The sequence below is a fragment of the Nasonia vitripennis genome, chromosome 3 (assembly GCF_009193385.2).
Source record: "Nasonia vitripennis strain AsymCx chromosome 3, Nvit_psr_1.1, whole genome shotgun sequence".
Taxonomy (NCBI): domain Eukaryota; kingdom Metazoa; phylum Arthropoda; class Insecta; order Hymenoptera; family Pteromalidae; genus Nasonia; species Nasonia vitripennis.
The window spans coordinates 129,737-156,871 of NC_045759.1; the positions used below are offsets into that span (position 1 = coordinate 129,737).

The following is a 27,135-nucleotide window of genomic DNA, read 5'->3' on the forward strand; positions in this document are numbered from 1 at the left end:
CGATGAGTATACCGCGTTTACAGAAATAAATGGTGTACCCCCTGGCCGCATAATATACCACCGTGTCCATTCCTATATCAAGAGGAATATCAGAATCCGACTAAGAAGCAAAATAAAGCCGCCCTTTCCTGCTCCATTTCGCATTGCAGTGCGTTAGCGGTAGCGGTCTCTCGCGGCTCTGCTTCTCTCTCTCTCTCTCTCCCTCTCTCACGCACGCACCGACTGAGCTCTTTTTCTTCCACTTTTAAATGGACCTGCCGAGCAAGATGCGTGTAGTGCGCTACCGTGCACCGGTTTACGCGCCGCGAATCCCCGCTACACACGTTCTGCGCTCGCTAGCAGTACAGCCGACGAAGGCTCTGCTGTTTCATTAACTTTGAAGTTGGGCAAAATTTGAGCAAAATTCATTGTTGTTGTTTTCTCTTTCGTTACGGAGAAATTGCGTTAATTCTTCATCGCGATGCTCTATCGGAAACGGAATCCGTCTGATCTATTAGTTTCTGGACTGGAACTGGCCGCGCGCTCCCGGCACGCGTGTCCCTATATGTAATATGCATTGCTTCATCGGTTTTAGGCTGAAGGAGACGAGCGGCCTGTCGCATGGTATCAGAAATCCGCAGATGAGCACAAGGAGCGAAAGTCAAAAGGACAAGTCTCCTTTCCGAAAAAAATGAAGAAACCAGATCGAGCGCGCGATCGCGCTCGAAATAAATAAGGGTCTTATTTATTTCGAAGAGCGGTGTCATGTCCGAGAGCCGGCTCACCTCCGATGCACTGGCGCTCGCGAGAAAGGAATTCCTTGGGTCGGACAGCTGCCGGCGAACAAAGACGGAGAGCTGAGGGACGAGAGAGAGAGAGAGAGAGAGAGAGAGAGAGAGCAGCGCAGCAGGCGATCTTTTGAAGAAAGAAATTCTCGGACAGCACGTGGCCCGCTCGCGCGACCGGGGCAGAAACGCGACAAGAGCTATTACAGGGCCTGCGGGCAGGGCTACGCGTAACGCAAGTATGTTGCTGCACGCGACCGCGTCCGGACTTGGATTCCGACAGATTATAATAATTTTATCGCTATGCACGATGCAGCTGCGAGTGAATGATCGACAGCAATGGATCGACACACAGACGCAAACTCAATGCTCCGGTTGCTCCGGAATGCTCGGCAGATAGACGTCGAGAGGATATGTTTTTCCGCGACAGATGGCGCCAGCGCGCGCCTTACCCAAATACCGAATACGAAATACCTATACTGCTTGGCAGCTGATGGTGCGGCACCAGCGGCACCAGCGGCACCAGCGGCACGCGCCCTCTCTCTCCCTTTGCGTGCGGAAAATCGCAGCCAAGTCGAACGTGCACTGCAGCGAGGACTATTTAACTTACGCGAGCTCCAATTGCCGGACATTAACGGCGGCTTGAATGGCTCGTCGAGAAAAGCCAGAGGGCGAAACTACAGCAGCAGTATAGCTTGCCACGCGCGCTGCATTCGCTCCTTGACCTTATACTTCGGGGCGAAGGCGAGGAATTTTCGCCGGAAATCGCGCCGGGCCTAGTGCAGGCTCCTACGACTGTCCGCCCGCGTAAAAATATCCTCTCAATTCGTAGAAAAGAACGCGCTCGCCCAAGCGCCTGAGATACCTATACGTGCGAACGTGAGCGCGATGTATCTAGGAGAGGGGGAAACTCGTAGGACGAGCGTATTCCTGAACCTGTCGGCCCTGTTGGCAATAGTAGCAGGCCCAGGCAGCCGCGCCGGGCGCCTCTCTCGCGGGAATCTCTCGGCTCGGCTCGCTGCATGGCCGCCGCACGAGGTACAGTATAATATACGAGAGCACGGAGAGCGCGAGCGGAATGGCTTTCATTGAACATTGAAAATGAGCGCCGCGTGAGGGGGGAGCGTACGGACACGGAAAGGATCATTGGAGGCTGCGGCGCGCGCGACTCATTCTACGAGCGAATATAGTCGAGTGCCTGTAAACAATGAGCGCTCTACGCATGTATTATGGAGTCCGATGGACGGAGCAACTGGCCGGCGCGATAATCATAGCCACCGCGAGAATATGCACGTTTTCGAAATGCAGCTAGGAATGCAGGTTGCACAAGCGATCGAGAGAGGAACAAAGACGTTCGGGCCTTCGGGGCCGTCTTTCCGAGAGTTCCTTCCCTTCCCTTCCCTCCCCTCTCCTCGCGCAGTTCTCGATTCCCGTCGAGTCCTCGCTCTTTTCCCCGCGCAGGTCTGCCAACTCTGCAGCAGTTTTCAAGAGATCCTGCTCCAGCAGCTGTGCTACTGCGCTACGCTCCGCTGCCAGCGAAATTGTTGATGAGTACAAGCAAATGGCAACGTATCATTTTTGTTGGATTTGCCGGAAAATTTTGCACCTCGGCAAAGTGCATTTCAACACTATGGGCGTTTGGGGGAGCATCGTTAACCTCGCGAATCAGTGTAGCGCGAGGAGTTGGTTGAACCTTGGCGGAGGCGACCTTTGGCGGAAGACGCCGCGCCGGATGCCGCCGTTCTTCTCGAGCGCTTATCGCATACTTATAGTCGCTTCGAGAATGCAGAGGGGCTCTTCCCAGGCAGCTCGCACTTATGAGCTTACTTATATAAGTATTTCCTTTTCAGGCAGAATCAGTTTTTAAGCTATCTTTCGAGAAAGAATGGGACTTGCAGTTTTGACTCGAGGGCGGAGAGAGATAGCGAGAGAGAGAGAGAGAGAGAGCGCGCAAAGAAAAACAAGCGCTCGCAAGCGATGCTGATACGAATGGAATGCGATGCTATTATCGTGGTGTACCAACCGATAACTCGCTGCCCCGCAGCAGCAGCAGCAGCAGCAACACAAGGTGCATATATCGCGAAGATAACTGTGGAGGACGAGGAGAACTTGAGAGGGGGAAGAGAGAGAGAGAGAGATTGGAGAAGCGACCGGCCAGAAATTCCTGCGAATCATTTCGTTGTGCTTTCCGCGCGCTCGCTGCCGTTCATATGTACGCTTGTCCTTTTAGCGTGGTTCTTCGCGCGATTCCAGTTCCTCGAAGAAAATGATGCCTTCTATCGCTATCGCGCGTTCAATTTTCCATGGCATTGTGCTCGAAAATTTGGAAGAAACGTACCAACTACTGTCATTAGTTAGTAACGCCTCTAGCACCGATAAACGAGATGATAAAAACAATTGTGCGTGGACATCGCGAACGCGTTAATGATCAAAAAGTGGAGCGCCGTATCTAAAATGTCCCCTCTTCTGCGTGGATCACAAGCGGAATAAGCCTCAAGCCATAAATACCCAGGGAAAGTCATGACAGCTGGGTTTGGCATGCGCGAGCGCGTCACACACTTATTGAATCCTCACTTTTATAATGTCTACGATTTGATCTTGCAATTAATCTAATCTAATCGCAGCTCCTCGCCAATTCTGAAATAGAAATGACCAGTTAATCGTCCCTCTCCTCTCCCAAGACTCGCTATTTCATCGCGAGCGATTCGCCGAAAAATGAGTAACAGTAGACAGCGAGTGCAAGTAGCGGCTGTTTTTGATCGAACAATCCAGCGACATTTTTTTGGCATTTTTTTAGCAGCATCACAGCCGTTCTGATCGTCGCACTATATCGTCGCACTATATCGCCGGCAGCGAGATAAGAAGTGAGGGAAAGGAGCGACTGCATTCCCCGGCTGCCGATAAGGCGTGACCTTTGGATGACTTAATCCCCGGCGGAAGTTTCTCCATGCTTTCTTGTCCCGCGGTATAGGCCGAAGAGAGCCGGTCTTTTGGCTCGTTACAGGGAAGCATATTTGTCCCGGCGCATCATTTCTCGATAAAATTGCTGCCGGAGCTGGAATCCTACCCGGCATTAGTAGACCAGTATGCAGCAACTACTCGCGGCAACATTTCCGTTTGACGTTCTCGCTGACGTTTCCGAACGTAAACCTTGCCTCCTCTTCCTGCGGCTTTTTTCCTTTTTTCAAGCTGCATATTCCCTTCTCTTCTCCCCCTCCCCTGCCGCCTAGCCCTCTCTCCTCGCAAGCTATACTTCTCCTTCCGTCTCGCTCGGCTAGGGCCCCGCGGTCCGTCTCTCACTCTCTCCCCCCACCACCAGTGAGCCGTGGGCCCGACACTCGCGTCGCGTCTCGGAGCGCGGGCGAAGAGGGAGGAAAGATAAAACAGCTTCTCGCGCAGCGGGCCCTGTATACATATACGAGCGTAACTCCGGTAGCCACTACGCCGGAAGGGTGCGCGGTGGGGGAAGCAAGCCCAGGGGCGATCGACCTATACACATTGGAAGCGAGAGAGGGAGAGGCGAGCGGACGGGAGACATTCCAATCTCCCTCGTGGCAGCAGCCGCGGAGAGCAGCAGCACTCTCTTCGAGTGCCAAGTCACTGTGACTTTAAAGCAGAGACCCAGACTCTCTCTCTCTCTCTCTCACTCACTCTTCTCTCTGTTTCGGTGTCCCGCAAAGATCGCGTCCCGTCCAGCAGGCCGCATATTGCAGTAGCAGCGAAGCTGCCGCTTCCTCCGGCTGTACGAGAGATGAGTTTTCTTTTGCGTACACGCGCCTTGTGGCTTTTTGCGCTCGCTGGGCCTGCTAAAAATAAGGCGGACTCCAATGGCGATAAAAGACGTTGTCGGACAAAAGCCAAAAGACTCAGGTATCCTATATTCATCATCACAGGCGGTACGGAGGCTCTCTCGCTTGGGCTCAAATATTAACGAGCAATTAACATTCCGTTCTCGTCTACCCATCTCTTTTCCTCCGTCTTCTCTCATTCGCTCTAACTCTATCTGTACGCGGAGCGGAACCAATGAGAGCCGCTGGCAGCGCAAAGTATTTCAACAATTTCAGCGTCGAGCCAAAGATTCTCGTGCCGCGGAGTTTGCAGAATTCTCGGCTCTCTCTCTCTCTCTCTCTCAAATATTTTTTGCATCGCAGGCGCGATTTTTCCGTCTTTCGTAGCTACGAAGCAGGCGGCCAAGCGGGAAACGGTTAATTTAGTCTCGCTTCTAAAAGCCAATCGAACTGGGATTCCGAAGAAGGTAGGTACAGTAAAAAGCATGTACAGAGACGCGGAATGTATAGGCAAGCTAGAGGAGGGCCATTTGCATTAGAATGCAATATCCCCGCGTCGGCGCGCTCGCACACAGGCTTCGAAGAGTGTCCGATCGCGCTGCGTGCAGGCGCCCTCAAATCGGATTGGAGAAGGAGAAAAAACTCACGCAAGTATAAGCAGTGGCGCTCTGGAAGCAAGTCCTCTGCACGTATAGTAGGAGATAAGTGTATGAAAGTATATATAGGGCAACGCGCGCCAGTGCGGCCCGTCCTATAGCCTGTAATAACAAAGCCGCTCCTACGCCTTCACAGATCGCTAGAGCATCGGAATGCGTGTCCGACCTTCTTTAAAACGAGATCGAAATCTGCGCGGCGCGCGTTGACTGGAAGTGTCCCGACGACTTCCCACGGAGCGGGGCTGCCGATCGACTTCCTTTGCCGGCTCCGGAGTTTCTTTGTTTGCTGCTGTAAGCTTTTTGTCTCAAGCCCTCATGCCCTCCAACGCGTGAAAATATTGCAAAGAGAAGACGCCATCGATCATTGCTTCCAAGCGAATTTCGTGTACGAATACAAAATCATTTACTTTGAACAAGCACTTATTGTCAATTTTATTCTTGCTCTCGTGTACCCGTTTTCTTTGTCGCCCCGTGCGGCAGGAAGTGGACGCTAAAATCCTGCAATTTACCAAGGTTCCTACGCAGGGCCGACAATGACTGTCCTTGTTAAGCTTTCGTTGGATTATACAGATGAGCTTGATGCGAATGTAACGACAACGATGAGCCCTCTCACTCGACTGTTAATTTCATGTCTGCGGCATGATATAGTTCAAGGCCCCCAAACTCCCGGCGCGCCAACATAATTTCGAAACGAAGAGATGGAGATTTGGTTCAATCGCGCCTCTCGAATTTTTCAAGGTGACCGAGTGTTCGAATGCACTATGGAAAAGAGAAAGAGGCCCGTGCGACTGGGGTGTCAAGGTACGCTGCGAAAGCCCTGCAAGCGTTGTCTCGTGTGCATTCTCTGCGCTTGCATTAAGATGGGTATAAGGACTTTGCGTGCTTGCAGCAGGTGTTTGCTCGTGGTGCACGAGGACATCTTTTTAATTTTTCAATCCGCCGTCATTTTTTCTCGCGCGTAATCGTGATCAAGTGACTACATTCATGGTCCACTTGAAGAAATTTCCATGATTCGTCTTTCGCAGAGTGGAATATATGGATATATGCGGAATGCGGATGCATTGCAGATCGTGGGTTGCACTTTTGCGTCGCCGCGAAAAGTGGGGAAAGTGTTGAGCAAGTTTGAGTAAACTCACCTCCAGTGCGTCCTGTGCGGTTTGCAGGTACTCGCGAAGCATAGCTTCCTGTATGGCCCGCCATTCTTGCCTTGGATCCTCGAGCTGTGTCGTTTCTGCAGGAAAATCGCCGGAACATTAGCGACCATCTCGCGCGGCATATGCATTGACGTGTACTCACGGTTAACATGATTGATGTAGTATGCGCCCACGTGCTTGTCGTAGGCCTCCTCCCAACCGAGTGGAAGCTCGTTGCCGATGCAGTCTGCGAAGGTCTGGGGCTTGGTAAATCTGCGGACAGAAAAAGTGCCACAATTTATTCCGCCTGTATGTTATGAGGCAAGGATTCGAAGGATTCGGTGCACTTGGCATATCGTCGTTCTCGGTGGAGAACGTCCGGACGGCGAATCGATCGAATGCGCTGTATGCTCGATTGCTCATACGCCGGCTAAATCAAGAGCTGCTCGAGGGGTCGCGAAAAGGAAAAAATGCCGACCGACCGACTGACGCAGCGGAATTCCGCAATAATTCCGCACGTTGACGACGCGCCTGTGGCTCCGAAATTTCGATGCGCAAAACAATTTCTCCAAAAGAGACATTCGAGTACAACTTGACTTGCCTTGTCAATCGCTCTGGTTTCTCGTTCAATTTATCATGTTATTTATGTGCACGCGCTCTTTTTCCAAGCCAAGATCAAAGAAGTGAAGTGGAGAATTTCTCCGAGCGACTCTGGTATGCAGTTCTCCCACGCGCGGGGGCGGCCGCGGCGGCGGGCGCCAATCAATGCGGAACGCGACTGTTATATATATATATATAAAACACACACACACCGCCGCGCGCTCGCGCCTTCTAAAATAGTCCAGAGGCGCTTTCCTATATACGCGCTGCATGCAGCGGGCAGCGGCTGCCGGTTCTCACTTTCACCGAGCGCGCGAATTCCTCGCTCTCGCGGCTGCAACGGGTACGCGCGGCGCGCTGCATTCGCCGGGCCGGAGGTCGGAGAGCGTTAGGTAAGATGCTGCACTTGAGGAGCTGGCTATTTCCTCGCTTCATTTCCCTTTCGTAAGACGGTTATGAATTTGTTTACGCGAGCAGCGCAGGCGTGACGTCAGGCGGTAATCGGCATGACGCTATACGAGGCTAGTGGAATTTCGACTGCTTGGTTCGCCCGCGTATAGCAGCGCGTGCCCGGCGCTAACGACCAACGCTGCAGCCGCAGCTCGCGCGACGAATCAGAGCCCGAAGCGCGCGCGGGCGCTGCGGTATGTCAAGGTCGCGCTGCTGCTCGCGATGCAGCCTGCGACCGCCGACAAAGGAGCTGCCGTGTTTCGTATTCTCTCGTCATCGAGCGCCGCCGATGCGCCGCCGATGCGCCGCCGATGCGCCAACGATGGCTCGCGGCGACTTGGGCAGCGAGAGAGCGAGAGAGAATTTTTTTCAGAATTGGCCGAGATGGCGGAATCAATAGACCGAGATTGTCCGTCGGGGGGCTCTCGCTTTCGTTCGACGGGACCGGAGTTGTGTCGTGACCGTCACCTCGCCTCTGACCTCAGGCCGGACGATTGATTGCGGACTGTTGTTTGCCGCGAGGACTCATTGAGAAAATCCAGCGAACTTGCAACGTTCGATTCGCATTGTTTCGCACTCTTGAATTAGCTACTCTCTCCAGCCCCTTGTTAACGCGCACGTTTCGACCGGCACACTCGATAGCGTCTCTTCGCTGGAGCTCTTGGCATCGCGCCGACGCGAGCGAGATTTACGAGGGAGCCAACGTCGCCGCTGAATCGACGTCACTCGCTTATCTGCATGCAGTCGCCGCCGCCGCGTATTTTCGGACGGGCCAAACTATGCAAAGTTTGCGCTCCGCCGCCGCGCGAAGATAGGATTTTCCGAGAAAGTCCCTGACGGCGGCGCAGCAATTTAGGAGGACGCGCGCCAAGCCCAAGTCAGCACGCGGGGCCAATCAGTCAGAGCGGCCGCCGCTATTTTCGGCGCAGTCGCCGCGCACTAGAGCGTGCACTTTTTCCCCTCGACGTAAGATACGAATGCGAGGCATGCGGATGTGCGTCCCCAGCTGGCTCGTCCAACGAATTGCCTTATTACCAGCTGAGACTGCACGTTGTCCTTTTCACGAATACGCCGAGAGCAGAGCTGAAAAATGCGATGCGACACAGCGCGTCGCTGCTTTTTCTGCGCGCAGGAGACTGATAATGGATCGTGATTTAGAAAGCAAAAATGATCCAATCGAGCGTTCCATTTTGCTCTATTTTTCAGTCTGCTGCATTGCTCTTGCAGCCGATACGCCAGTACTGATGTCAAGGACGCCTCGACGACGTATCCTGAATCCAGGACAAAGGCGGCGGCACCTGATTAGCCGAAGGAAAAATGCGCAGCGGCGGCGCTTTCAACTAAGAATTTCCCAATCGGCTGAATTGCAGAGCTCAGCTGATGAAGCAGCCGGAAATGTTGAGCGTCCGAAGTCGAGGATGTACTGCAAGCTATGCTCTTCCTCCGCGGAACGTGGACTCTCGACACGCCGCGGGAGAGAGGTTGAGTGCGCGAGAGCTGTGTAAGGGGATTAACGGTGCTTTCCTCTCAATTCCATCGCGGTTTCCCCGATAAACGCGCCGCTGCAGCTACGCTGCGTAGGTGGGATCGAAGAGTTTACAGTTAAAAATTACAACATAGCAGCGATGAATCGCGCTCGAGTCCGCTCACTCGGCAAATCCGTGTTGCCGGCTCGTCCGCGCGGCGCGATGGAATGCGAGACATTTTTCCACGCGGCCCAGATGGCGAGCAGATGTCGGAAAGGACCGACGCTTTGCTCCCTCCCCCCCCCCTCTCTCTCTCTCTCTTGCCACATCGCGCTCGCAGAGAAACGAACGGCTCCTATCGCGCGGCAGTAGCGAGGCGTGCACTACCCGCACATATCTGTATGCGCCGGCGGAATGCGACTTTCACCCTCGATCCTTACGGCTCCGCGTCTCGCTGTCTCCGCAATCTTCCACGGGAGGTCTGCCGCGCGCTGCTGCAAGAGAAAGAGCGGCCCGCATTCCGCGCGCGCGCGCGCTGACCTGAAAAATGTCCATCTCGCTCGCGATTGTCTTGTTAGCATTAGCAGGAGAGCATCTAAAAAGAATGCACACTTATATAAGAGCGTCGCGCATACTGTACATACAGGGATAAACGCGCAACGAGCCAGCCTCTCGCCGCTCGGCTCACGCTCATTACGTCCGGGCACGAAAATTGAAAGATTAACGAGCTTCGTCGGCCTTTTCAACTCACGACTTGCCGATGCTCTGATGTAATAGATAAAGCGGGGCACAGGCTCGAAATTCGTCATTTTGACGGTGAAAGCTACGAGATCGCATCGCGCAACACTCTCGCCTCGAAATCATTAGCGCGCGTGCTCTAGAGCGGACGCTGATAGCAGCATCTGCCATAACAAGTATTTTCGGAGTGATGAGCACGCGCAGCGCGGCGAAACTGGATCTCGATACGGGTTACGGGCCGAGCAGATAACGCAAGTAAAGAGCCGAGTAGTTCTATTTGTAGAGGGCTCGCCGCGAGGGTAACGAGGGAGTTATCGCGCGCGATTGAATGGCCGGCTGTGTGAGGGAAATGTTCCCAGATGCGCACTTTCGTCCGACGATCATCCGCTTTAATTTAGCTTCCAAGTATATCCGGCGCAGCTTTTCCGCAAATTCCCGCAAATTCCCGCCTAGGTGTACCAGGAAGCAGGCCTGCTTTATTATACCTGGAATCCAGCGTGTCGCTGCATGCGCGCGCGCGTAGAAACGTCTATATCTGCTGCAGCGCTGGGGAAACTCTCGGCGAGTGCGAGAGGGAGGGAGGGAGGGAGGAACCGTTAGCCCGCGGCGCCACTCTGTCACTTTGCGTCTAATGTGCGTTATGCGTATTCTATACGCTATGTACAATGTACCTGTTACGCCGCTTATCACTCATATTTTAGCGACTTTACTACCGTTTTCGCGCGCGATTACGTACGCACATTGCGATAGAAGAAGGAGCTGCAGCGGTACGCGCGCCTGTAAATTTGTAGAATTATACTTTGGGCGAGTTCGATCTCTTGTCATTCCTATGTACATCGCACTGTGCGGAAGGCTTAAAGAGATTAGGCCGCGGGCCCGATCGGCCTTGAAATACTCGGCGAAGTCGATCCGTGTAGCGCGAGGGCAGAGTGAGAGAGGGGGGGGGGGAGGGGGGCTGAAGACCACACAGCACTTCCCCGGCAAAGAAGTAAAGGAAGAGGGAAAAAGGAGGAAGAAGGCGACGAGCAACAAGAGCATCGCGAGGAAGCAGACGACGGGGACTAACGGGAAGAAATAAGAAAAGAAGCGGTCGGGACGAATGCAAAGAGGAAGTTAAGAGAGAAAGAGGGCCAGGGCGATGCGGGCAGAGCTGCGAGCAACACCTTTCCTGATGTTGATATTTTACCTTTTTACGCAATATTGAGAGCATAATTGGTAAATCTTACCTGTCACGAGGGTCGATCCAGGTAGTTTTCCTCGTGTTGTGGTCAATGAAGTACACCTTTCCATCGTAGTCCTGCGCGACGTCCCACCCTTCCGGAAGCGGTATCTCCCCATTCCGTCTCCTTGGCATATTTCACTGCGCTCTAAATTCGTGTGGACATAAAAAAATACGCTGGATTATTATCTCGTCCATGCCTACAAGGCTCGGTAGCTCTCCCTCCCGTTTTCCTTGCATACTAATTTATTCCGTATCGATATTTCGCTCTTCTCTCAACTCTCAATCGATATGGCAACTGTATTTTCATTTGAATTAAGCGTGAGAGTAGTTTTTTGCTGCTCTAGTCTTCAACAAATCGGAAGGCTTTCACAGTAGCAATCATCGAAAGCTGACATTTGGCCGAAAGTCAAGACTCCTTTTGAAGGACGGAATAAAAAAACTCTTGTTCAATGATATCAAAAAGAGGCCCAAACTTGCTTCCATCAATGAGAAGACGAGGACCGGTAATTCATTCGCTTTTCGACAATTTGAACGAACCGCGATAGCGTTATACTCGCGGATAATAACTGCACACACAGCGAGAGGTGGCATCGCATCGAATTTATGAATAAATTAATCGCGTTTTGGTCAGCAAAAAATCGCGAATGTCGTAAGTCTGGATGTGAACGTATTCTCGTTGGCAGTTTACCTGCCTCTGCAACACTACTCTAGTTCATTTTAGCGCAGTGCAGTGCAGTGCAGTGCTTTCTAGACGTTTAGAAATGTGAAAGCACGCTAGATTACTAAGCGTTTGAACGGGAAAAAAAGAATCTCCGATTTACCTCTACACAGCTACGCGGAATTTCGTACACATTATCGAAAAGAAAAGATCGAAGTTTCCGAGTGGTTCTTCGATATCCCGACACTTAACGATTCCCGCATCTCTCCGGAAAAGTTGGTTGTAATATACTTTTCGAGCGATGTGCCCGAGCTCTCCGAGGGAAAGACGGAATCGCGGCGCAGCAGGCCTAGAAATAGAGAGAGAGAGAGAGAGCCGAAGGCATCGTTCGCCGTGTAAAACAACTCACGCACACATGTGCTCGCACACGTACTATATAGCTATAGGTACGCGCGCGGAGTGAGGGGGAGGGGGGAGGGAGACGCTCGCGCGGAGAGGTCGGCCCTCTCGCTCGCGCTCCCGCGAGTGTGTATATGGCCGAGAGAGCGAGCGCGCATCCGCCATCATGAATACCTCATTATCATGAGCGGAGTGACGTCAGAGTCCCCGCCTTCAGATTCCTCTCGAGCGGAATTCCACCGTTAACATGATATAGTCGGCGGCTCCTCTCCTCGATGCCTCGCGAGGTATGCCTGGAAACTGACTACTGCCGCCTCAGCTTCTCGATTGTATAAACAACGGAGATATATCTCCTCTTGGAATTCACTGATATTTTTTTCAATTTTCTTATCTCGGAGCCACTGAGCACTGAACCAACTTTTTACTTGCCCGGGATATCACTTGGCACTTCACCACTCATTTTCGCCATGATGCGCGCGACTCGCGTGAATACTCGACGATCTGCTGGGGAGAAGAACGAGCCAAGGTCAGGCCCTTTTCTCCTCTGCTGCTGCGGCTGCGGCTGCTGCTCGCGTAAGCGGGATCTATCTCGATGGACACTGCATAACATGGGCATGAGCGCGACACGCGATCGGCCGAGCAGCACTGCACACACACACACACATGCACACACATGCGCACACATGCACACACACAAACACACACACACAGACACGCACGCACGCACGCAAACTCGTCTGCTTTATACCGTTTGATATCGCGCGCGCGGGCGCGCGCGAGTATGCACGCTTCTTGTTTTTTCTCCCTCTCTCCGCTGGTAACCTCCTTTTCAAAGTTAGGTACCGCCGCTGCTTTGCCGAGAAAATTCCCGCTGCTCTCGATTTTACTGCTGGCTCTCGGTTGCTGCAGCCGCGAGGACTGCAGGAGCTCGTTGGCTGTGGAGCCGAAAGAATCCGCGATGTAAGAGAGCGGCTCCGTCGAGAAGCATTGCTCAACTGCTGGCTTCGCTGCGCCTCCTTCTCCTGCGTCTTCTGCCCATCGACGACGGCGACGACACTTTCGCGCGGAATTCCAAAGCGCTCTTTTACGAAACCTTGGAGAATTTTCGAGCGCTAGACTACCGCCGCCGCTGCTGCCAGTGCCAGTGCTGCGCTATACTTATGTGCTGCCACGGCGAGTTTCTATATTTAAACGAGAGGCCGTGCCGTCCTCTAGACCTCTACGGCTCTACCGCTGTCGCGCTGCCGCGCTGCCGCGCTGCCGCTGGCCGTTGCGCGCACTCTGCCACAGGCCACTGCTTCCACGGCAGACTTCGGCTACTCGCTAGACGGAGAATTCGAGCCGAGCTCACGACTCTCACGACGGCAGCCCGCTGCTCGTCGCGCCTTTTGAAAACACCCACCGACACATCACTGTCGCGCGCCGCCGCGAGTCGAAAAACTTCAGACACTACTCGGCTATACGCGCGCAGAGCGCGCTTTCTCCCCGAACGAGAGCCGACCACCGTCCCGTCCTCTTTCCTCTCCCCGCTGCCGTGTTCTTTCTCCTTCTCCTCGTCTTCTTCTGCCGTACAATATCGTCACAAGACTCGGGCGCGACAAATATTACAAAGCCGCAGCGAGGACGACGAAACTCGGGTGGGTAGACGAGTAGTGTAGCGCGCGCCGAAAGAAAAAGAAAGGAGCAAGCCGCGCGGCCGAGCTGTCCCGCCGTGTGCCGTACACTGCGCCGGCTCTGTCTGCGTTTCTGCGGCGGCCGCTGTTGCTCTCTCTCTCTCTCTCTCTCTCTCTCTCTCCCTCGCCCAAGCCGCGCTGACTTGCTCGCGAGCAGCTATGCGCGGCGTATAGCTACAACATATGTGTGTGCGTGCACGGTGCGCACACCTCTCTCAACGACAATGAGTCCAATGAGTGTGACTGCCTGCAGGCTGTGTATAAGCATATTCAATACGTATATACGCCGCAACGAAGCTGCCGTGTTGTGGGCGCAATCTGCTGGGGTTAGTATACTCGCTATACGATGATTTTCATGATATTTTGTATAGACAGATAGTAGAGTTGAGCACCCTACATGCCTACATCTCTACTATATAATAGTAAATTCTACGTATGTGTGTACGTACACCAAACGATATGGAACGAACGTCGTGAGATGGCGCTTTTTGCACGTGGCCGCGATATGGCGGAGTGCGGACTCCTATATATGCCAAATGCCAGATTGCCAGTAGCGCATGCGCTCACTTATCAGTTGTCAGTTTGTCACTTGTCACACAACAATTAAATAAAACCGCCAAAAAATATATAAATCGCCTCTCCTGCGGGAGTTGCCGTATTTTCAAAAGGGGGTGTACGCATTATGTTGAAAATACAAGAAAATAATACGTAGTTATAAAAGACATAAAAGGATTGAGATGGTTTATAAAGGGGATTCCGATAAAGGTGAATACCTGCTATAAGATACATACATATATGCGTATACGCGATAGACAAAAAATACGATATTTTAATTGTTACATTTTTACTATTCTTTATGACGCACCCTGCTAAAGATTTTATAATTGTTGACCGGGCTTATACTCACAAGCATATTTTACGGAATATTTTATTAACAGTATTTTTTTCGGGCTGATCCAGGGAAATATGTACATACATATGCATACATCGTTCTCGGTTATCCACAGATCAACTGTATCTCGCGTGCATATAGAGGATCGAATATATATATATATATATATATATATATATATATATATGGTCGATTATCGCTTGTCAGGGCTGCCACGATGCAATTCCAGCACTTCCAGCAGTCAGCGACAATAGCCAGTAGCTCACGAGTCACGAACGTGGAAACGCCGTCGTCCAGCGTCTACGTGACCATTAATGATAAATTCCCATACCTAGACCAAACGCATAAATATACACTATATGGAGATCAACGTGTGTCAGTCAATTCAGTAATAAGTATAGGTACAATAAAGTACATTATTTTAAGTATACCTACAAGCGGCAGTGTATACCTATAAAAGTATAGTTGCGCGCGCGGTTTTTGCTGATGCGAAAGATGCTCATAAGTTGTACATTATTATATAGGTCGTAAAAGGCAGAGACAATCCGACGAGAACAGCTGCTTCTCGCTGCGCTATTAAACACCGCAGTTGACGTATTCGCGTATATAAGTACTTCGCGCCCAAAAAAAAACATCTCCCAAATGATTGCCGGAGGTAGTTACAAAGCCTAACCTTCTCGGCGAGCGAGACGAGCTAAAGGTAAAATGAGTATAATCGCTATCGTTTATTCCCTGTCCTATCTTCGATTTTGTTCTTGATTCGTTATTGCGTCGTGCATCGACTTTACTCCGTCAACTATACTTACTTTTTCAATAATGATGTATGTACAGCGTTTATCTCGCGAAGGGTCGAATACCCAAATGTCTGATGGAACAATTAGGGCTGGTAGATGCGTTTGCGAGATGATTGGTTGATTTTTCGTTGGAGCACATCACAATCTGAGATTTTCGCGTCTAAACATTATTTGAGTGGGGAAAATATGTATGTTAGCATTGAACACTACTTACAGATATCACTATCATTAATTGTTGTAGATCTGTCACTCTTATCAGAAGCATGGCAACATCCGAGAGTGATGATTTCGAAAGTGCTGACGAAGAGTTGAATGCTCGAACTGAACAGGCTGCCAGATCCAAGAGATATACATCTATTGGCTCGGACAGTGATGACGATGTCGACTACATACCAGTACAATATCATACTCCAATGAAAGGAGCCAGTAAAAAAGAGTACAAGTCTCCCCTTCAAGCAAGAGATAATTATATTGACAAAGCTGATGACAAGTCTGCTGGTTAGATCATAATTATTTCAGTCAATGAATTTTTAAACACAATTATCTTTAATATTACTTTTGTACATTCTCATAATTAGGTCAACTCCAGATGGAAACAAATAATGTTCTAGGTAAAAGTGACCCGAGTGAAAAGAACTCTGACAGTGCCAAAAACAAAGTACAAGAGAGTAAAAACTTAGGTAGCAAAGGTAAGTTGGCATGTGAAACTGATGCTACTAAGATGAGCAAGGTGTCAAAGTCCGCAAAGTCTGAAGTAGCTGTGAGCAATATGGAGAAGCCCAAAACTGTTGCTAATAGAAGAGAGAGGCCACATAGACAGCAACAGCGTAAACCAAAGGAAGTTCAGTCGTTAGGAGCCAAGAAATTAGGAGCAATAAAAATTGACAAACTCCCTGAAGTAGAAACAACACCAGATGAGGTTAGGCGGAAGGCAGTATCCGAAGGCAAACCACCTCCACTGATACAAGAATGTTGGGAGGAGTTTGACGAGAAGAACCTGCAGGAGGAGTTGAGAAATGCAGAGCTCAAAAGTCAAAAGAAAAAGAAAGCTTTAGTGTCAGAAACTACGGAAAATGTAGAAGATCTGCCAGAGGAGTTGAAATCGAATCTTACATTCAAAGACATTTTTAAACCAGATGGTTGGGAAGGATTGGGTGAAGATGTTGAACTTCCAGATGACCTTACCGATGATAAATACCATCCTGTTCTTGATAAACTTACAACTAGCAGTGTAGATAATGATAGTGCAAACAGTGGTTGGGGTGGGTGGGGAAATTGGGGTGTAAGTTCATTTATCAACACTGCCACTGCAGGTGTTTCCACATTGACCAATCATGTAACTCAGGGTTTATCTTTATTGGAGGAGACAATAGGCGTACCAGATCCTGAAGATTTAGTCAAAACGGAAATTCCTTCAGATGAGAGAAAAAAAAAGCCTTCAGAAAAAACAGAGGGTAAGAGGAATGCTTTTTTAAATCTTTACTTCTTTCATTGAAATTAATCTGAAAATGATGATATTACCTTTTTATTGATTACTTAGAAAAACAGCCTGAAGGTATCAAAGAAATTCCAAAAGAAAGTCCATCTCAATATTTACCATCATCATTTGGTTTCGGGAATTTTATGTCAAGTGTGTCATCAATTACAAAATTGGTTGAATCCACCAGTAACACAGTTATATCTGGTGGATTAGACACTCTTGAAAAAATTGGGAAAAAGACTATGGAAGTGCTACAAGAGGGAGATCCAGGTTTAAAAAAGAAGAGGGCCTTTTTTTTGAACGAGGCTAATAAACCAATACTTTCACAAATTCTCAGAGAAGCAAAAGAAAAAGCAGATGTTGAAGAGAAATCTGCAGAAGAGAAACAGCAGGCTAGAAAAGTTCATTTTGAAAGTCTCTTTGATGACTATCAAGGTTTAGTGCATCTTGAAGCTTTAGAAATGTTGTCGAAACAATGTAATATGAAGATACAGCAACAGTTGGTTAATCTTGATGGTAGTGAATTAACTTCCATGCAGGAAACATTGGACGAAGTTAAAGAATTGTGCGATCTAGGAGATGAAGACGACGAGGACGAAGGTGAGGAGGAGAAAGATTTAAAAGAAAAATTACAAGAAGCTTGCAAGGATTTGGGTGTTAGCTTGACTTATGATAAACTCATTGACGTAAGTATAACAAAGAATGGTGATTTGAAAAAAAAAAATATATATATATATATATATCAACGAATTTTAAATTATTTTTATAGATTTGGAATGACATAAATTCTCAAATGCAGTCATTAGAATCAAAAGAAATTTCAAGTAGAGAACTTTTTCAGAAAGCCATATCATCTTTAGCACAGTTTACAGCTTATTCAGTTGAAAGATTTCATAAGACTGCAGAATTTCTTTTAATAAAAGAACGCCGAAGTACTGTAAATGAAGCAGACTCGTTGGTACAATTGACAAAAACTTTATCTACACAAATAGGGTTCATAGCAAATCTGTATTGCAACCAATTAAACAAAGTCCAGGACGAAACTCAAAAGTCTGAAAATAAATCAAGTATTACAACGATCTTTTTAGAGGTGACGTGTTAAATATTATTTGGTTAAATTATTTTTATAACTTGTCGATAAAGTAAAAAAATTACGTATTTTTACAGGCCACCAATGCTAGTTCATACGTCCAAGAAGCATTTAGATTGTTGATTCCGATTTTACAAGTCGGCGCGATATGAGAACCATTTTAATATATAAACAATTATTAAACTTTTGAAATTTTTATTACAAATTTATATCGATGAGAATTTATGAAAGTTTAACAAAATAGATTGCGGATTGCAATTTTTTGATAAGTTGTTTGTAATATACTCAGATTAGATAAGACCGTTTAAATTTCTAAAAAAAAAAAAAAAAAGAAAAAAAAGAAATTTTTAAAAAATTGTTAATATTTTGCTTTTAGCCTATAGTAATAAAAGATAACTGAGGTTGATGTGAAACATTTAATAATGTATAGAGATATATTTAAAATTTATCATTGCGAAATTATTTTAATATATGTATATTATTATACGAAAGTAATTTATTTTGAAGTTTTTACTACGGTATCTAAAGTGTCAATACTTTTTAATTGATTACAAATAGATTGACTATGTTACGCATTAACTAATCCATAAGCGAGTTTGTACACATACAGAATTTGATTCTGATTTAGTTGACAGTTTTTGTAAAATAAGTTTGGTTAAAATCATGATAGATCGCACAATAAAACTATATATATATATATATATATATGAATAAACTTGATTATTAGATATATGAGGTGGATAAATTATTAAAATATTTGGATTTTTGTCTCAAGAGAAAAAGCTAGTTTTTTATTTTTTTATTCTAACAATAACTTGGAACATTACAAACGCTAATTAAAGTAATTATAAAAATTGAACTATTTTTCTAGACAGATTAATTATTATTTTACACTTATTGTTACAAAGTTCAAGCACCCATCAGTGCTTCCCTCGTTTGTTGCCGACAGGCGGTTTTTGTAGTTGGAAGCTTGAGTTCGGATCCGTGGTTGACAGAGGTGCTGTCAGGTTTGTTGGTGGATTAAAACTAAGTCCTGTCGTTGGAGGTTTCATCGACGTGCCGATCGAGAGATTAGTTGCAGGCGTCGTGGCGACATTGCCCCATACTGTGAACATAAAGTTTGATTTCAACCGTATACTAAATGCTTGCATTTTATCTTAGAATTTGAGCAGATTCAAAAAAATTGCGAATGTAATTCATATATTGTTCGTCAACTATCAACTAAAATATAGTACTTTGTGCGTATGTAGGCATGTTTTTTTCGCACCTTTTGCATTAGAAACTAGATGTTTACATGATTTACATACTGCGAGTGATTGACGATTGTTAATGCAATATCTATTAAATATTATTGGAAGCACCAAAGCAAAGCCATATTGAAAATGAAAAATTTGTTCAAACATTTCTGGAGTAATTGTGATGGCGTAACAAATCATTGTTCATTAGTTGAATATTAATATGAATAAAAGCCGTTAAAAATCCCAAGGTGAAAAACACAAAGTAAGTAAACAAAATAAATTTTCAATACCTCAATTAATAAATTAGAAAACAGCCATATTTTAATTTTTTCCTGAAAAGGTAAGACAAGATGTAACACAGTTAATTGCTATTAATTGCCGCTGATTACGTATCGTCAAACAAATTTAGCCTTAGATAAATTCAACTTTACTATTTTACTGAATGAAAAGCAAAACAGAACATTATATCATACTTGATTTGCGTTTAAATTTTGGCAAAAGGCAATCTAGGCAAAAACCAACTGACAAGAAAGTAGATGCATTATTGCTATAGCTATAAAATTGAAGCAATATAGTTAGGCCTACAAAAAATTATGCTATCATTAAATAAGTGGTAGAAGACATTAGAAAACTTCTACCTTGCTCTAAATCCTTGCCAGACCTGAATGTTGAAATTTATATATGGGAATTATAAACGATATAATAGAGCAATACTATACAATATTATCAAACTTTTAATCTGATTTTATTTCTATTCCAGTAAGTCTCTTACCCAAAGGATTTGATGTCCCGTAACTAGGTGTTTGTGATGCATTTAAAGCAGTTGAGGATAAAAAGCTTCTATTCCCTATACAAATAAATAAACTTATTGACTATAAATATTGAATTTGAAAATATTTTAAATGTAATGATAAACTTTATATACCCGGGCCAAACGGCGTTGGTCCACTGGTGACTTTTCCTATGCTATTCCTACTTGAATTTCTATCTGTTTTGATATCTTCAAAAACGTTAGTGCTGTCTTTCAGGACATACTTCCTAAAATTCAGATATTGTTCTTTTTGTTGCTGCACTTTTGAATGCACTCCTTGAAGTCTTCCAGCAACTGCTACAAGAGATTCGTGAAGTTTGCTCATTGCCATTGTTAATTCTGAAATAAAAAAAAAATTAATGATTGGCTGATAGATGAATGTGTGCAGTCAGATAATCAAATTGAAAAAGAGAAATTAAAGATATCAGTTATCACCTTGTGGTGTCAAGGTTTTTGGAGTCATCATTGTCTGTATGTGTTTTTCGGTGGCTTCTATTTGCGATTTGAATAACATAAGATCGTGTTCGAAATTTTCTGCTAATTCCATAAAAAAAAGCAGCGGTGCATTGTTTTCGTACTGCAGACCTGCTGGTGTATCATGTGTTCTTTGAGCTATTTCAGCATTTTGTAGAGCTTTAGCAGTATCTTGTTTAAGTTTATCAGCTAATGATCGATCTCTTTGAACAGAGCCAGCCAATGTCGTTAAAATTTCCATCAAGGAAGCTGTATCTTCTGCACACCTATTGAGTGGCCTTGCTGAACCTCTTGCTATATCAGAGCTCAAAACTTTTTGAGTTTTCACAAATTCTCTACAAATAGAAAAGGATTTAAGTAAACCAATTTAAGAATAATATTCTGCATGCAATATCACTAAAAGTGAAAGTAATCATACTTAAAACCATCAATTGTTTGCATTAATTCATTTGGAAGTACATTTTCTTTAGCTGCTGTTGGACTTGCACTACCTTGTGTGAGACCTTTGTTGGTTACAGAAACATCTAACCCACCCAGACCACGGTTAGCTATTGTAGCTGTATTTGTAGTTGCAATGGCTGCCACTGATGCTCCAGGTTTTGCTCCAAATAGCCCACCACTAGTTGTACCAAATAACGAAGCTGTGAAAATAGTTTTTACAATAAAATAATTGGATTTTATTCTTACATCTCAATGAGTTAGATTTAAGCTGTATGAAAAATCTCACAGGCACTAGTGGTAGCAGCTGCAGCACCAAAGCTCAATGGGGCTGAGCTGGTGAGCGTTGGAGCTGCACTGCTTGTAGTAGTTCCTAACGATAAACCACCTGCTGTGGCTGTAGTTCCAAAATTTAAACCTCCTGTTGATGTGCTGGTAGCAGCTCCAAAACTTAAACTTCCAGTGGCAGCACCTGTTGTACTTGTACCAAAAGACAAACTGCCAGTGGTTGCGGGAGTACCAAAAGATAGGCCTCCAGTTCCTCCCAGACCTCCACCACTTGTCAAACCTCCAGTTGTTCCTAAAGCTCCCGTTGTTCCTAAACCTCCAGTTGTTCCCAAGCCTCCAGTGGTGCCCAAAGTTCCTGTAGCCAGACCTCCTGTGGTTAAGCCTCCTGTAGCTCCTAATCCCCCAGTGCTCGCTGGTGTACCAAAGGTTAAGCCAGCTGGTTTAGCAGCTGGTGTGCCAAATGCCAGACCAGTTGATTGAGCAGGTTGACCTAATTGCCCTAGTTGATTTTGTTGAGCAAGTTGAGCCTGGGGTGTAGCTGAAAAGAGACCACCTCCTTGAGCTGCCATGCCTGCACCCAAGGTTAAATTGGTTTGTTGAGCAGTTGCTGCTGGCGTGCTACCAAAACTGAAGTTTAATCCTGGAGTGGCGGTTTGTGCTGCTGGCTGAGCTGCTGCTGCACCAAACGTGGTATTGGATCCGAACCCTCCAGCTGCTGGCCTACATTTCACATATAAACCGCTTGAAACGTTGCACCCAAACTAAGTTTATTATCAAAAGTGAGAAAAATATCCTTTTGCAAATAAGTGAATAATTTCAATCATGGGTAAAGTACTTGATTTCTTTAAAAATTTGACTTCATAACATTATTTTATACTAGACAATACTGGATATTAAACATAATTGCTAATACTTTAAAAAATATGATAGGTTATGAATCTATTGCAGACTTACGTTGCAGCCGAAAATCCGAAACTCGGTGCAGTAGCAGTGGTTGTAGGAGTGCCGAAAGTGAACTTGGACATTTTAATTGTTTGGGGGAGATGAAAAATTGTCTAAACTGTCTAGTTGAAAATCTCTATTCCGCACACTAACAAGCTAACCGCGCTTCAAAAGAAACATATCGCGTTTCGTGCAGTGTACACTTATAAGTATATTGATATTGTCGAACCCGCGAAGGCGCGAACCGGCGATTTCGCTCAGTGACTGCAGTCGAACTGAACACAACATGTTTTGTGACCAGCAGTTAAGCAGTATACTCGGTTGGTAAAATGCAAAACTGCTTATCACGAGAGTCGACGTAAACATAACACTTAGCGTTTGTCGTTGTAACTTCTCGGGATACGGTTGTGATTTGTGATTTGATAGAATGTTAACACTTATTACTTATTATTACAAATCGTATAATCGGTACAATTAAATCTGGATCCGCGGAAGGGACCTAAGGTATTTTCTGCTTCTGAATCAATGCTGCTGGTTTATAAAGTAAAATTCAACAAATGCTAACCTCAATGCGAGCTTACTTCTATATCTAATTTTTAAACACAGCAGATTTTTATTCAAGAACGAATGTAATTGCACAGACATAATGGCAACTTCTGTGGCTCCTGCTATTGGCAATAACAAAGGCAATTCCTTTGATTCGGCAGAAATTGAAAATGACAGAGATACATTGGGCATTTCCTCTGTGGCTGTAGACAAAAAAGAGAATTTCAGCGAGCGATTAGCCTTTTATAAAAAACCAATCAAGAAGAACAATTGTAAACTAGAATTTGATGTCAATGACACGCCACAAGAAATTCGAAGACAGCGAATCCTGTATTACCAGAGAAAGTAAGTATTAATAAAACTATTATATTTACTAGTATTGATTTGAAAGCTGTATTACGTTGATTAATATTACGTGTTTTAGAAACAGAGATGCTTCCTTTAATGCAGGCCGAAAGTTCTTGCAAAATGTTCTCAATTCAGACAATGAAGAAGCAATGGAAGAAGCAGTGGAACTGCCAGAAGAAGCATTGGAAGATATGGAAATTGACTTATCTAAAAAGAAGAAAAAATATAAAATTCGTAAGGATTATGCACGAATATTTATGTTATCAGAGTGGATGTTGGAGGTTCCCCAAGATTTTGCTGAAAATTGGTACATGGTTCCATGCCCTGTAGGAAAAAGAGTGCTGCTTGTAGCTCAAAAGGTTCTCTAAAAATATAGCAATGTAAACAAATTTGTTTATTTTCATGCTTATTTAAATGCTTTTTATTTCATCTTTTAGGGCTTAACTCGCCTGTACACTCGGAAAGGAATAGAGATTGCGGTGTTGAAAACTTATCTTCCTGGTGGAAATCATAAGCGATGCCACAACAGTTTCACAATATTAGATTGCATTTGGATACCGAATAAAGAAGAATGTTATGTATTGGATGTTCTTGCGTGGTCAAATCAAGAACTTATTAATTGTGATGTAATTGGATTCATTACCACAAACATACATGTACATAAATCTTACTATTCTCACTAAACATTAAAAAACTTTTTCAGACAGACTTTAGGTTCTACTGGTTAAGGTCTCAGATTGAGGAGCATCCTGAACTGCAAACTATAAGGAAGGGCGTTAATGACTGCTCTGTTATTCAACTACCGTATTTAACTTGCGACCAGCCGTTCTATGACTGTCTACAAAGTATGTGTAAAAGTTTTTCAATAGATGGACTATTGTTTTATCACAAACAAATACCTTATACAAATGGAAGGACACCGCTTGTAACATGGCTAAAAGCGTACATGTTGCCCGAAGTACTGAATATGCACATTCCTGAAGAACTGGAAGAGAAACCAGCTAGTTACGTAGATTTTGAAACACACGTACTGAAGGTTATTCGGGATGAAAAAATTCGACTCCAAAACAGGCAGAAACGGAAGGAGCAGTAAGTTTATATCCATCTCTCTCTCTCTCCCTCTCTCTCTCTCTCTCTCTCTCTCTCACACACACACTCTCATCATCAGAAATGTTGGCAAAAACAAAAAATGTTGTCCGTTTCAGATTGGATAATTCGGTGTCGGAACAGGAGGATATGGAATGATTAGTTTCTGTTTTTGTATAGCATTTTCGTTGACTAATGTACAGACTGTGTAAGTGATGCATATTTTAATTTTTGACAGGACTTGAAAGATAATAGCGGATAATCGACACAACAGTAGAAATTCGTGCATTAGCTTAGTAGTATACATGAAATCTTGTGCTCGTATTTTTTTTATTTTAAATTAACCAAGCGATAGGTTTACGTATTTATACTACGCAAAGAAGATGCGTAGGTACAATGATTAAATATATTTATACAGTTATTTTCGAATTCTGTGTGATTTCATTACATGGTACAGCTAGCTAGTCTTCCGACGGAAGCTTTTTCTTTCTCAAAGTTGAATACTAAATTACTTCTCGATTCGCAGACCGAGAGAAACTCGGAAAGTCCTCAATGTACTTGGACAAAGAGAAAAACCGTTTCCGCCTCTTATATCGCTAAGACGACGTTCGAAGACGAAGAGGCAGCTAGCGGGAGAAAAAAGTAGCTGTGCAATAGAATCGATAGTCCGCGCATATACACTTTTACTCGAATTCCTCGCCACTCGGCACTTCCTCTCAAGCCTTTTTCGCTCCACTTGATATGCCGTAGCGAGGGGCAACGCTGTAAGTTTTTTAAGTCACGACACGAATTTTCGCGCCTTGTATAATTGCACTTGGCGATAATATCGGATATTGAATTTCGATTCTTTTGTGGCGCGTTATTGTTCGTAGCTGCTGAAACTGTTGAGACGAATGAGCGAGAAAAACTTGGAGCGCGAGAGATTTAAGATTTAAAAGTTGCGCAGTAAAGGTATATAGGTGGATGCGCGGAGGATTACCGGCGAGTAAGGTCTTGAGCCTGCGGAGTAGTGCTCGCAGAGTTGACGCGAAAATCGAGCCGCTGCGGCTGTTTTCTGCGAAGGGCTGTGCAGCAGAGACCAGCAGCCGCCGCCGAGGAGTCTTCTCTGCGCATTAATTTCCAAGTTGCGCCCGAGCGACTCGCGTTTAATTTACATTTAATTAATTCAATCGCTTAGAATTGAATTTCGAGGAGCGCCTCCCGTGCGCCTACAGCGTCCCATCCCGCCGTTCGCTTTTTGCAAAGAGCAAGCTATCCGGTGTTTTTTTTTGTTTTCGCGCGAGTGTCTTTTTTTCTAGTCGGAGGGCTGGAACGAGCTTTGCGCAGAGGTGCAGCGTGTGCGCGCGCGGGGCTTTATTGAATTTCACTTTGCGATAGGGGTAATAAATCAGTCGTTTATATATACATATATATATATATATATATATATATATATATATATATATATATATAGGCGCAACATTTACTTTGCGCAAATAGACGGGAACGAGTTTATCGCTCGAGTTTATATACGCTGCAGAGTTTACATATACATGTATAGCATAGCCGCGCGCGGCTTAACCCGCGACGGACGCGTTATTAATTTCAGATTAGGGATTTCGTTATTTCATCCCGACGGGCGTGCGGCGGGTGCGGCGGGTGCGGCGGGTGCAGCGATATTGAATTTTTGAAAATTTTCCACTTCGAAACCGATACAGCGTAGAGTGTAGAGTCACGTGGGTACCTACCTGCAAGTGGAATGAGGAATACGGCGCGACGGCTGCACACGCGGTATTGCATAAGTAAACCTCATCGCAGCCGGGCGATAAGGTCGGATATCGCAGGCGCTTTCTAGACCCGCCATGATAAAACGTTCTGCCCCTAAAAAGGCTCCGCTAGCGGCATCAGCCATTCAAGACGAGTGCTACTGCAGTGCAGCGCAGTCCGGGCAGAGCTGGAGCTGCGGGCTTTACTTTAATTTGGATAAACGCATCAAGTGCGCTCCTCCGCCTCCGCCGGGGCTCTGCTCAAACTCGCTGTTACTTTTAGCTCTTTGACAGTCGCTCTGCTTATCAAAAGTTAAATTAAAGCATGTATGGCTGCTGCCTTTCTATCCGCAGGAGGCGCGAAATCAAAAGTCGCGGCGAGATCCGCCGTTCCGATTGCGAAGGAGAGTCGGGGCGGAAAATTGTTGATCCTTTTATCGGAATAAACCGAATAAATCCGCTTTTATAGACACGCGTCTGCGTGTCAACATTTATGGGCTAAAAAATATAGGAACGTGATTCACTGTCCGGCAGCGTGGCTCTGGATTTTTCCGCGCCGGCGACGCACGCGTAATAATGTATGAATCGATCGCTCAACAGATTGTCCGATATTTTTAAAAGCGATCGCTGCAGCGGGGGCTAAACCCCAGGCAGTGAATGGGAAAATGATGGCTGCAACTTGCCTGACAAAGACGCGCCTCGCTCGTTCGACACCTATGCGGAGCTGCTTCCAGCGAAACAAACCGAGGACGCTTCGCACGAGAGCGCGGGCATGTAATAGCCGTACGTGCGCCGAGTCGCTTGCTGCGCTTAGCTCGACGTATAAATCGCCGCAAAACTCGGCGCGACAATGAACTCGTTACCGGCTGCAGGAAGACAGTTTGCAGGGACAAGTTCCGGCGCCGTGTCGGCCGCGCGAATTATTAACGCGCAATACTTTCGCGCGAGCTGGCATTTGGCCGTTACAGTCTCGCCTTACTTAGCGCCCGACTCGGCTCTCGAGCCATTTGCACGCAATGTGCGGGGCGTTAGAGCTTCAAATCAAAAGAACGCAGCTAGGGCAGCGCACGTATTTTTCGTCAGGGACGAAATTGTTCTCTGCGAGGCGTCCCGCAATCCTACATCGATTGAGCAGCAGGTCCGACGCGTGATTGACGATGCGCCGGCCTCGCGCATGTACACGCGCGCTCGGCTAGCCTACTTAGTCATACGGCGGCGGCTCGTCTTCGGCAGCCGCGGCATATTGTTGTCCGCATTGAATTATTCCGATTCCGGGCAATACTGAAGTGCAGCGCCAGATGGGCGGAGGCGGGCAGATAATAATCCATAATTTGCTCGGCTGACAAAGGGGGGCCATCTCGCCATCTCGCCATCTCGCCACCTTCCGCTGCCAGGCGCCGCGACATTGCTTTCCGA

The 27,135-nt window shown here is 46.3% G+C and overlaps 4 protein-coding genes across 18 annotated transcripts in view; 2 read left to right on the forward strand and 2 right to left on the reverse strand.

Moving 5' to 3' along the window:
• LOC100119309 (protein kibra) overlaps nt 1-13,608 on the reverse strand; it is a 26,822-nt gene extending 13,214 nt beyond the window's left edge. The window contains exons 1-4 of the mRNA XM_001603048.6: nt 12,049-13,608; nt 10,822-10,962; nt 6,505-6,614; nt 6,345-6,439 (exon numbers count right to left, since the gene is read on the reverse strand). Of these exons, the coding sequence (XP_001603098.2) occupies nt 6,345-6,439; nt 6,505-6,614; nt 10,822-10,949 (333 nt within the window). The 5' untranslated portion in view covers nt 10,950-10,962; nt 12,049-13,608. The remainder of the gene's footprint in view (nt 1-6,344; nt 6,440-6,504; nt 6,615-10,821; nt 10,963-12,048) is intronic.
• Nucleotides 13,609-13,735: 127 nt separating this feature from the next.
• LOC100119337 (protein FAM114A2) lies at nt 13,736-18,585 on the forward strand. Of its 5 annotated transcripts, XM_031926191.2 has the most exons (7): nt 14,678-14,840; nt 14,964-15,139; nt 15,475-15,731; nt 15,812-16,687; nt 16,774-17,399; nt 17,483-17,803; nt 17,881-18,585. In XM_031926191.2, the coding sequence occupies exons 3-7, from the start codon at nt 15,497-15,499 to the stop codon at nt 17,953-17,955; spliced, it is 2,133 nt and encodes a 710-aa protein (XP_031782051.1). In that variant the 5' UTR covers nt 14,678-14,840; nt 14,964-15,139; nt 15,475-15,496; the 3' UTR covers nt 17,956-18,585. The 5 variants fall into 5 exon arrangements, with proteins under 5 accessions (XP_008203746.1, XP_032453783.1, XP_003425749.1 ...); XM_008205524.4 differs by lacking the exons at nt 14,678-14,840; nt 14,964-15,139 and adding an exon at nt 13,736-13,873; XM_032597892.1 differs by lacking the exons at nt 14,678-14,840; nt 14,964-15,139 and adding an exon at nt 14,102-14,312.
• Nucleotides 18,566-22,271, reverse strand: LOC100119372 (nuclear pore complex protein Nup58). Of its 5 annotated transcripts, none has more exons than XM_016984419.3 (8): nt 22,007-22,271; nt 21,054-21,772; nt 20,745-20,967; nt 20,288-20,661; nt 19,967-20,191; nt 19,814-19,888; nt 19,680-19,702; nt 18,566-18,908 (listed from the first exon to the last, which is right to left on the reverse strand). In XM_016984419.3, the coding sequence occupies exons 1-7, from the start codon at nt 22,075-22,077 to the stop codon at nt 19,686-19,688; spliced, it is 1,704 nt and encodes a 567-aa protein (XP_016839908.1). In that variant the 5' UTR covers nt 22,078-22,271; the 3' UTR covers nt 18,566-18,908; nt 19,680-19,685. The 5 variants fall into 5 exon arrangements, with proteins under 5 accessions (XP_016839908.1, XP_008203748.1, XP_008203749.1 ...); XM_008205527.4 differs by lacking the exon at nt 19,680-19,702 and having other exon boundaries at nt 18,574-18,908; nt 21,054-21,590; nt 21,675-21,772; XM_001603109.6 differs by lacking the exon at nt 19,680-19,702 and adding an exon at nt 19,332-19,373 and having other exon boundaries at nt 18,574-18,908.
• Nucleotides 22,251-24,395, forward strand: LOC100119404 (snurportin-1). Of its 7 annotated transcripts, none has more exons than XM_031926205.2 (6): nt 22,251-22,498; nt 22,601-22,889; nt 22,965-23,247; nt 23,326-23,514; nt 23,592-23,977; nt 24,094-24,395. In XM_031926205.2, the coding sequence occupies exons 2-6, from the start codon at nt 22,828-22,830 to the stop codon at nt 24,131-24,133; spliced, it is 960 nt and encodes a 319-aa protein (XP_031782065.1). In that variant the 5' UTR covers nt 22,251-22,498; nt 22,601-22,827; the 3' UTR covers nt 24,134-24,395. The 7 variants fall into 7 exon arrangements, with proteins under 7 accessions (XP_031782065.1, XP_008203753.1, XP_001603187.1 ...); XM_008205531.4 differs by having other exon boundaries at nt 22,604-22,885; XM_001603137.6 differs by having other exon boundaries at nt 22,252-22,498; nt 22,601-22,885.
• Nucleotides 24,396-27,135: the final 2,740 nt, after the last annotated feature.